This window comes from Mastomys coucha, unplaced genomic scaffold, assembly GCF_008632895.1.
Source record: "Mastomys coucha isolate ucsf_1 unplaced genomic scaffold, UCSF_Mcou_1 pScaffold16, whole genome shotgun sequence".
Classification (NCBI taxonomy): Eukaryota; Metazoa; Chordata; class Mammalia; order Rodentia; family Muridae; genus Mastomys; species Mastomys coucha.
The window spans coordinates 63589538-63600650 of record NW_022196898.1 but is presented as its reverse complement, the minus strand read 5'-3'; the positions used below and the strand labels follow the sequence as shown (position 1 = coordinate 63600650).

The following is an 11113-nucleotide window of genomic DNA, read 5'->3' as shown; positions in this document are numbered from 1 at the left end:
AAAAAAAAAACAACAACAACAAACCCAATAATTGTTTGAAGAGACAGTACCTTTCCCAAGGTGGTTGGTCGAGCTCCCCCCACAATGCCTGTAGCATAGAGAGAAAGAGGCAAAAAAAGTACATATTGTCTCATGGATTTATCTGGGTGCTAACACATTATGCTGTCCCTCACACTGATCACATGGTCATGTCTAGAAGCAATGTGGTTTAGTCCATGAAACCATGTAGACTGGCACAAGCCAAGGCTTTGTTACTGAGGAAGAAAGTAGGTATGTACTGGAGAGAGATAAACCCACTTGACACAGGAAGTGGAGGGGTAGAGTTTTAGTTTTCTTCTTTCCAAAGTTACAGCGAGGCCTCCAGCTCCTTTGCTCTGGGTTGTAAGGCCCCCCCACCCCCCTGTATTCTAGTGAGCCACTGTGTTTGGCTTTCTGTGTTTCCACGCTCCCCTGCTACACATTGGCTTCACCATCTATTTAAGGATTTCAATTATATCATCTACTACAGCCATTGGAAATAGTCTCACTTAGAAACTGAAGAAGCTCATAAAACAAACTGTAAAGGCTGATTGTTTCTGCTTTAATGAATATTTGCCCTAGAAATGCTTAAGGGGTAGGGGTTTATTTGGTCCTGTTTTATGGAATGTATCTAGAAGATCCTTGTAGAGTAATTCCTTAGTGAAAAATGTACTTGTTAATTACATATTTTTCTATTAAAATTTAAAGGTATTATAGCCTTTTTCAAGCTTTCTCTTTCTGTGTGACAACAGCTTAAGCAGCTGTGGTGCTACGACTGGCAATGAATTTGCTTGTAGTTTTACTTTTCTCCTTAAAAACTCAGATAAATGTTTCATTTTGAAGAACATTAAGGATCATAGAATGACATGGAGTTGGAAGTTATTTCACTATAGTTCATTAGTTTATTAACTTTACTTATAATCAGGATTCTAATTTTCTTCCCTGTTTTTTAAGTGTGTTCGTATATGCTTATGTGTTTGAGTGCACATGTGTGTGAGCGTACCTGTGATGGTCAGAATTTGAATTTAATAACTTCCTCTGTCACTTCCCACCTTATATTTTGAGAAAGAATCACTGCCAGTCTACTTTTCTAATATCTTGATAATAAATGTATTCTTAGCCCTCTTATTTCACATCATGAAATTTAGCTGGGCAGGGGTTTGTGATTCACAATAACCCCTTGTCTTTAAATGTGAGTTAATATGTAACAACCACTTTGAATAGACTATTAGCACAATTACCAGTAGACCTTTTGAAAAGGTTTTATAATGGAAAAATCTTAAGCAGATGTAAATAGTATGGTGGCCCTCATGAGCCCATCACCCATCTTTATAACCTAGGCTCTGTCTTACCTGTTCTGTCTCTGTGACCCAAGCAGATACGAGGGCCAGGCTTCCATATTTGCTCAGTGCTGACTCTTTGACAATAAGAGTCACCCCTAAACAGTTTCTAAATGTTCACGTGTCCTTTATTATACATTCTTTTTAAACTATATAGAGAAGAAGCTAGATAACATCTATATAGAGTGTTTGTTTGGCTGATATGGGAAGATCTCTTAAAATTGATAGGTTTTTCCTTCTGCCTTTATTTTCACAAGTGGATCTTTTTTTGTTTGCTTGTTTTTGTTTTTCCTTTCTTTTTTAAAAGCTGGTCTTAAACTAGGCCAGTCTCGAACATCCCAATGCCAGATTATAGATACATGCTACCACTCCTAGTGTTAAATAAAATCCTTTTCAAACGTTTCCTTCCCTTTCCTCCCTCCCCTACCCCTCCTACCTTCTTCCTTTTCTGTTCTTTGTAGACAGCAAAACACTGTAGCCTAGGATAGCCTAGTACTCATTAAGTAGCCAGGCTAGACTTACTAATAGGGTTACTCTCACTTCAGGCAAGCCTACAGGTGCGAACCATGTGTGGCTTCTTGTAATGTCTGTTCACGTTCTGTTTTACTTAAATGTTGGCATTTCTCCTTCATGCTACAGGAGATCTCCCTCATTAAAATGTCTTTAAGGAGTCACATAAAAACATATCATAACACTGTTAAAAGGAGATTACTGTTTAAAGAGGAACCCAAAACAAGTATGCTGATTATAGGAACTTGTTTTTTCCTTATTACATTTTACTTCATGTGCAAATCCATAATCTTAGGTAATATCTATGCCACTTTTATGTTTTACTTGCTTTTTATTTTTTAAACGTCTTTATTCCATTTTATTTGGTATGTGTGCACATGCATATGTCTTGGTGGACATGTAGAGACCAGAGGATATCCTGTGGGAGTCGGTTCTCTATTTCTACCTTGTGGGTCCTGAGCCTTGAACAACATGGGTCTTCAGGCTTGATGTCAAGCCTTTCCCTCCTGAATCATCTTACTAGTCCCTTCCTTTATGTATTAAAGAACTCTGTGCTGTACAGTCCAAATGAGAATTCATAGTGAGTAACACTTGCTAGTACTGAAGGTGAGCAATGAAACTCACATTTTCCTGCCAGTATTTTTTACATAGAATGAGAACTGGAGGCTTTTCATGTGTGTTTATCTGCTCATCTGTAGCTAAGTGACTTTCACATGGTGGCCCTAGGATCAGAGGAAAGGCTTCAAATCACCTGCTGTAAGAGAACATGGTGCTCTTCCATTTCAGAAGAGGAAGTAGTTTTTCAAGTTGGGTTACTTTTTATTAAATGCTAAAAACTACCATGGGAATATAATGCAGTGGTATAGCCCTAGCATCACAAATGTGTGTGCTCACATGTTGTGTAAATAAGTATTTAAAAGAAGTTTGTTGCTATAGTCTGCAGGATTTACTTTTTGTTTGCCCTTAAAGCAATCTTTTATATCCACTGAATGTATAGAAAACAAATTTGCTGGAAAAAAGAAGCTGCCTGGGCTTCCTGCGAACATACCATGAACATACAGAGTTTCTAGTTGGGAGGTATAAATCTTAAGTTCCAGGTGTCCATGGGTCTGTGTTTTCCAAGTTATCTGGGGAAAAAGCTGCTCTACCTTCAGTTGCTTGGTTGGTAATATTTGACATTTCTTTGGCTTGCTGAAGCATTATCTTCATCTCTGCCTTATCACTTGGTCTCCTGTGTACCCTGATTTCTGGAGTTGTAGAATATATAGACTTCATGTAGCAATGAGGAAGCCATCATCCTTGCTGGAGTGAGATTTTTTTTTCCCCCTTGGGGTCACCCACACACTTGAGCAAGTAATCCCTTTCCCCTGGTCTGCAATAAATAAATCATTAGTTATTTCTTATAATTACTAATAAAGTCATTGGTTCCCCAAATTGGGCTTGGGTAGAATGTACTTTCATTTGTTGTTGCCACCTTATAAGGAGGAGGTATGTCTCCTCTGGGAAAGTATTTTCCTAACACTCGCAGAGTTGTCCAAAGGTGAGTTTGGGAAGAGTGATGGCATCGCTCTTGCTGAGCTTAAGCTAAGGGATATGAGGGTAGCACATCTGCAGAAAGAATCCAGTTATGGCTCTGTTTCTCTGGGTGTGGGGAGTTGTAAGCCCCATTGCTGAAGCAGCAGTTACAGTGTCCTGATTCACTTAATGAGATGTGTAGCTGAGGCCAAGATGGCTGCCTAGAGGAAACTTGGTTTTGGAAAGGAAGAAATAATTATAACAGGAAAGAGACATAAGGCTAGCCGGTCTGGGTTAGCCTCTGAGCTGGAAAGGAAAGTGGGAAAAAAGGATGATGAAGTGTTGGCTTGCCACTCCTTAGGGCTGTGGGAACCAAAAGTAAAGAGAAGACAGACCAGGTCTGTGGTAGGAAGCTCTTCCTGTGATTCAGAACCTTGGAACTCAGAGGAAGAGTTGGGTAGTAAAGAGTTAAAACTCTAAGGGAAAGTGAGGCAGTGGTGGATGAAACCCAGTTCTCCAGGCAAAAGAGGACAATTTTCAAGAGAAAGGCAGATTCAGTAGTGAGCTTGGGCCTTGGTCTGAGCTTTAGTGGCTCTGATGAGACTCACTGTGCCTGCAGCTGTGGAAGGAGCCCTTTGTGGGATGGATGGAAACCATGACAGCCATTTCCTTTGACAGGGTGGCCACCAACCAAAAGGTGAGGCCCCCTGTAAGCCTGGTGTTGAAGTGTAGATGTATATTGGTGTAGGCTTAGATTTTTCAAAACTTACTTTAATAAGGGTTCTCCAACCTCCCTTTTAGTCCACCACCCACCAGAGGTAGTGGAAAGGAGGAGTTAATAGGGCTAAGGGAGATCTGGGCCTGTCTAGAAATAGTTCTTTGGGGCAGTTCTGATCTTCGTTGTCAGTGCATCAGCAGTTCACATGAATCAGCAGTGAGTGATAGCTCAGTCCAGAAGAAACCATAAGGTTCTGTGAATCAGCTTTAGTCTGCAGAAGCAGCAAACACTGCTGGAATATCACAAGAAGTTCTTTGATGTGTTTCAATCTACAAAGTCATGAGAAGCAATGATCAGCAAAGAAGGCATGGCAAATCAATGCCAGAGCATTGTCAGGGAAGAGCAGCATCAGCAAAACCCAACGGAGACCAGCAAAGAGTGGCAAGGTGAACCAGTGCCACAACATCCTCCACTGTTGAGTTAGACTCTTTGCAAGCATCACATATCCTCTCAAGTTTCCACTTCAGCAAAATATCACATGCCCCCTTTCCAGGAGCTTCCAGAAGAAAACCATGTGACTGTTCACACCAAAACATCTTCCACACATCACATGACACAACTGAGTCTTCAAAGAAACTAGAAAATTCCACTTTTTATTGATCTCCTGCTTATGTGGTGATTATTTCTGATCCTTAAATTTGGTTTAGTTGGTCTCTGTTTGCCTTTATGCCAGCCTCCACTGTTTTGATTAATGTAGTTCTGAGCTTTTGAAATTGGAAGATAGAAGTCCTTCATTTTTGATCCTCTTCTTCAAGAATATTATTGTTTTGTATAGGACCATTGCTTTTTTTTATATGAATTAAACTTTTTTTTTAGGTTAATCAGTCAAAGAGCATGCCTGGTCTGGGCCTAGGCCCGCCCCTCCCCACCCCCCCACACACATACATAGCAGACGTGCAGCTTGGTGCTCATGTGGTTTCCCTAACAATTGAACAGGGGATGGATGTGTTTGACTCTGACTCTGTTTGCCTGCCTTTGCATGCCTTCCTCCTAGCTGGGCTACCTTGTCTGGCCTCACTGGAGAGGATGCACTTAGTCCTGAGATGACTTGATGTGCTGGGGAGGCTGGATATCTGAGGTGGGAGCTGGGGGATGGTTCCTCTTCTCTGAGGAGAACGGGAAGAGGAAATGGATGAAGGGGGAGGGATGAGAGGAGGGAAGAGACTGTGATCATGATGTAAAAGGAATAAATAAATTAGTGAAAATAATTTTAGGTTAATTCTTTTATGTGTATGAATATTTTGCCTGTATGTGTATATGTGTACTTTGTGCTTGCCTGGTGGAGGGCAAAAGAGGGTGTAAAAATTCCCTAAAACTGGAGTTATGGGTGTTTAAAAGCCACCATGCGGGTACTGGGAACTGAATCCAGATCTTCTGGGAGAGCAACAAATATTTTTAACTTTTGAGCCACCTCTCTAGCCCCTATTCTTTTAATGTGAATATTTAGATTGCCTTGACACTTTCTCCATAGGTAATAAATTGAAAATGTAACTCATTTGGGGAAGTGTCATTCTCTGAGTTCTTGCTGATGCATCACATGTACTGAAATTGAAATGGTGCAGATATTACCACTGTCCCAAACAAAAGTGATTCACACCTTCATGAAGCTTTGCTTAGTTCTAAAATGAAGGTTAGTGAGGACTGTTTTGTGGGTATAGGGTGTAGCTCAGTGGAGAGCATATATTTAGAATGTCTGAAGCATTGGTTCAGTTACAAGTACTAAAGTTGGTCTTTTACATATATAAACATGAAAGTTTTCCCATTTATTTAGGCAACCTTTAATTTCATCAATATTTTACAGTCTTCAGTATGTAAGTTTTAGCATTTGTTAAATTTATCCTTCAAAATGTTACTTTGTCTTTTGAGTGCTGTTGTAAATGGAAAATTTTTAATTAACTTTTGTTCTTTGTTACCATGTAGGATGAAAATTATTTTGATATTGATTATGTTTATACTGTAAAGTTACATTAAGCAGAGTTTTCTATGTATTTAATATTTTTATATATAAGATAATAGCATCTAAATATACATAATTTATTTTTTTTCTACTCTGAGGAACTTTGATTTTATTTCCTACCTTATTGCACTGTTTAGATTCTCCAGTAAAAATGATAAATAACAAATGAAAAGGGGCATCATTGTCATTTTCTTGATCTTGGGAAAACAGCTTTTCACTATTAATTAACTAGTTAATGAATTTTGCCATTTAATGATGATATCAGCTATGTAGTTTTGTAGCTGTCATACAGAAAGTTAAGTTTGTATTTTAAATTTGTTGTGTATTTCAATCACCAGGCATGTTACATTTTATGCAATGTATATTGAAATTTTGTCCTTTATTCATATGGTACATTGATTGGCTTTCATATATTAAAGCATTCATGAGTTCTTGAATTTAGTCACAGTTGTCAGGTTATGTTTACTCTTGAATTGCATTACTGGATCTCCTGGTGTCTTGTCGAGGGTTTTTAGATTCATATTCATAAGAGGTACTGGTACAGTTTCTTTCTTGATGGCTCATCTGGCTTTGGTCTTAAGCTAACACTGGTCTTACACTAGGGAAGTAGTCTCTTCTGTTTTTTTCCAAGTGTTTGTGAAAGATTAATTATGTTTTTAAAATGCTAGTGACTTAGTGAGCATGGGGCGTTTTGTTGGTTGTTGTTACTGTGAGCTTTAACATAACTAAGTCAATCTTTTCTTACTATAGGGTTCAGATTAACTTTCAGATAGATTTATGACATGCTTCACCTCAGAACTTGTTTTTAGATAGTTTATTGGCATACAATTCATAGTCTTTCCTTATTATTATTCCTTTTAGGTCTGTACAGTCAACAACATCCCTCCTTATTCTTGAGTTTTAGTGGCTAAAATGTTTCTGTTGTCCTTGGTTTTTTGATAAGGACTCACTGTGTGGCCCAGCTAGCCTCTACTGCTTCCTCAACTTCTGTGGTCTGTGGTTACGGGCTCACCCACGCTTGGGGCTTGAGTCTTTTTCATGGATCAGTTGATATAAATGTTGCCAATTTCCTTGATCTTGTCAAAGAATAAACATTTGGTTTTGATAATTTTTCCCATTTAAAAAAAAATCTCAGTTGTCCTTAAAGATAGCAGAAGTAAGCCAAACCTCTTCCTTATGTCTTTGAACATGTTGCCATATTATGTTCTACCTTGGATCATTTCCATTAAGAATAATCTATGACTTATCATTTTCCCTTTCTATCAACTTTTATTCTTTTCCCTTTTTCTTTGGTGCTCTGTGTAAAGTGTGTAGGTTGTCCCCTCCTCTCAAGGTACTCACTAACTATCCCGGATTATTGATTTACTTTCTTTCAGGAATTTTGGGTAATTCTCAGCTACTTCATCTGATTCTTTCATGTCAAGTTTCTGTCTATGGAAATTCTCCCTTTGTTCATGAATGTTCTACAGCTCCACACCGTATTCTTTAACACATTCATTATTTTTGTATTTGTATTTGTGCTTTGTGCACCAATGTATGCCTGGTGCACATAGAGGCCAGAAGAGGGTGTTGGGTCCCCTGGAACTGGAATTACAGGTAGCTATGAACTGCTGTGGGTGCTAAGAACTTAATCTGATGTTTTATAACTGCTGAGCAGTCTCTCTAGTCTGTAATCATATTTATTTTAAAGCTCTCTGCCAGTTCTAACATCTGGGCCATTTCTGGTTCTGATTCTGTTGCTTGCCTTAGTTCTTGACTGAGTTTTTGATAGTACTCCTCATCTTCTCCTCTCTTATCCTTTAAGTATTTCACATAATGCTTGTTTTATGTCACAAATTGTTTTTACATATTGAGTATTATATTTAAAATAAAGCCTGAGGTTTATAGTTGCTATGTACAGAAATAGTCCAGCTGTTTACCTTGCTGACTATTAATTGTAGTAGGGATTTGAAGGTGGTCCATAGTTGATCTAGGCTTGTGTCTGGGGATTTGTTTTTGATGGTGAATTTTACTAAGCGACAGTTCAGTTTACTTGTGGCTCCTACAGACCTGTGCTTGGTAAAAAATTTAAAGCGTTAGAGTACTAGATAGTTGATCATATCTCTCCAGCCTCTGATTATATGATTGATCATGATACTTGATCTGTTCTCAGCTTTCTGCAAGTCTGTGCCTGAACCATAGCCTGGTCTCTCTGTGGTCTTGGTAGATTCCTAGTGCCGTAACCCAGGCTTGCTGAAGACATGCTGTGAGTTCTACTACAGCTTTAGATCAGATGCAGTTCAGGTTCAGTGAGTGTCAAAGTTCGTTTGTTCATTTTTTCTCTCTATCTTTATTTCTTTTTAAATAAAGAATAGAGGTTTGATGCTGGAGAGATGGCTCAGAGGTTAAAAGCACTGATTGCTCTTCCAGAGGTCCTGAGTTCAATTCCCAGCAACCACATGGTGTTTCATAACCATCTATAATGAGATCTGGTGCCCTCTTCAGTCCTGCAGGCATGCATGCAGGTGTATACAAAAGAAGTAAATAAGTCTTAAGGAAAAAGATAGAGGTTTGTTAAGCTCGTGGTTCTGACAGCTGGTAAAAGGGTTTTCTAGTAGCACAGAGAAGGCATCACATGGTGAGAGCTGAGAGTGGACAGTTACTAACAGATGTGGGGCTCAAGAGACAACTTAGTGTTAAGAGCACTGGCTGCTCTTGCAAAGACCCAAGTTCAGTTACCAGCACCCACATGGCAGCTCACAACTGTCTGTAACTCTGTATCTAGGGATCTAACAGTCTCTTCTGGCCTCCATGGGCATGAGGCACACATGGGGTGCACATACATACATGCAGGTAGTCATACATATAAACTAAAACAAATCTTTAAAAATCATAATGATAGCAGACTTCTTTGCCACAGGATTGAGGGCCTCCCCCACCTCGGCAGTGTTGACCTTTGTGCTGGGACAGTGAGCAATTCCTGTGCTGTAGTGTGCAGTGCAGCAGCACATGGCTGTTTGACTGTTCTCAGCAGCCCTGGGCTTTTAGTTAACAGGATCTTTCTGTGTGTCACATTTCAATACTGCCTTAGAGGGGAATTCCAGATGACCATTAGTTCTTAGGGAGAAAAGTGTACAGTTTGCTTTGAATTCTAACGCACCGTTATATCTGTTCTTTTTCAGCCTAGGCTTGATCTCCGACTCTTTCCACATGTTTTTTGATAGTACTGCCATACTGGCCGGATTGGCAGCTTCTGTTATTTCAAAGTGGAGAGATAATGATGCTTTCTCTTATGGGTAAGACGTTAAAATACGTTTCTTGAACTATTAAGATGCAACGAAAAATGTATAGCTCTTAAAGCCATGAAATCTTACCAGTTGGATTTACTTGTGTGATCTGAGCTCTTGAAACTGGCCTCAGGCTTTTTATAGTCCTTCCTATGCACCTCCCTTGGGGTTACCTTTTAACTTCCTGGGTTAAATTTGCCTGTTTTAAAAGTATACGGAAGAAGGAAAAGTAAGGGGGTGATGAAGAATTACATTATAATCCCAAAAATAAAAGAAATAGTTTTTAAAAAATATATGATCAGACTGTATAATGTAACTTTTTTTTATATACAGAATCTTTTTTTTTTTTTGGCAAATAAACCCTTAGTTTTACCAAAAGAATTAAGGGGATATATTGTTGCTGTATAAGGATTTCCTCATAACCTTTTTTTTTCCCTGACAAAATCATATGAAACCTATCTGTTTTTCCTATTCTTTTACTAAAGAGATACCTTGCAGTTATTTATTTAAAATCATTTCATAACATGGTTTTATTTGTCTTTTTAACTTTGCTCTTATATGTGCTGATTTTATCTCTGATTTGCACACTCAGCCACTTACTATGTAAGGACCTTTGATGATCCAGATTAGAGCAGAATTGGCTTCCCATCCCACTGACTGGGGAAGCAATGGGTTTTTCATTATTGATTTAAACTTCCTGATTTTCCTGTTTTGAGTTCATAGACCATTTCTAAGTACAATTCTGTTTATCAGAGACGAGAGCTAATATCTGTCTCCACCTTTGTCATAATGTTAAGTCCTTCCCTGCTCCTCCTTGCTTCATCTCTTTCCTCAGGGCTTCCTCAGGGCTTCCTCATGTCTGCTCTTCACCTCCTGCCTGTCTGTCTGTCTGTTTGTCACATTTGCTTATGCATCATATCCTCATGCTTATTTCTCCTGACTCTCACTCTTTCCTTCCCCTCCCTACTCCCTTTTGGCCTCTCTCCCCCACCCCTCTTCAGTCTGGGGTGTCCTCCCTACTCCCTTTTGGCCTCTCTCCCCTACCCCTCTTCAGTCTGGGGTGTCCTCCCTACTCCCTTTTGGCCTCTCTGCCCCACCCCTCTTCAGTCTGGGGTGTCCTCCCTACTCCCTTTTGGCCTCTCTGCCCCACCCCTCTTCAGTCTGGGGTGTCCTTGGGCCCTCATTTGCCTTGGCTGAAAAATTCATGCATGAGACATGCTTGCTTAGGCAATCCACTTTCATAAATTACACATTTTAACTCTAAGATTTACTCCCTTCAGGTAAACATAATCATCTAGGATCATTTGTCTAGTTTTTCTTCTTCATTTTAAACCTACTACCAGGTACAGTAATAAACTAAAGATAACCTAGCACTTTATGAGAACGCTTGAAACATACCTACCAACCTAGAAATTAGGAACCAAGATTCCTAAAAAATGTCTTGCCTTTGATCTGAAAATTTAGTGAGCTAAAGAGAAGATGCTTTCTGTCAAGCATTAGCTATGGGACTAGAGGAAGAGGATAAAAATGCTCTTTGGTGTGAACAATAATCCTACTGATTTATTAGGTAAATGTCTTTTAGTGTAAATTATAGAAAACTGGCTGTATATTATTTGAATTTAGTAAACTTTTCTCCAAAAAAGTACATGCTTTGATGAATAATACATCAATCTAATTTACTTATATTTGTTTTAAATGGAATGCAAAATTCATATTGTGTTACATCAAC

The 11113-nt window shown here is 39.0% G+C and overlaps 1 protein-coding gene across 1 annotated transcript in view; it reads left to right on the top strand.

The window, feature by feature from the left end:
- The window catches only part of Slc30a7 (solute carrier family 30 member 7), a 67680-nt gene that overhangs the window by 4355 nt on the left and 52212 nt on the right, over positions 1–11113 (top strand). Inside the window, exon 3 of the mRNA XM_031375250.1 lies at positions 9280–9393. Within this exon, the coding sequence (XP_031231110.1) occupies positions 9280–9393 (114 nt within the window). The remainder of the gene's footprint in view (positions 1–9279; positions 9394–11113) is intronic.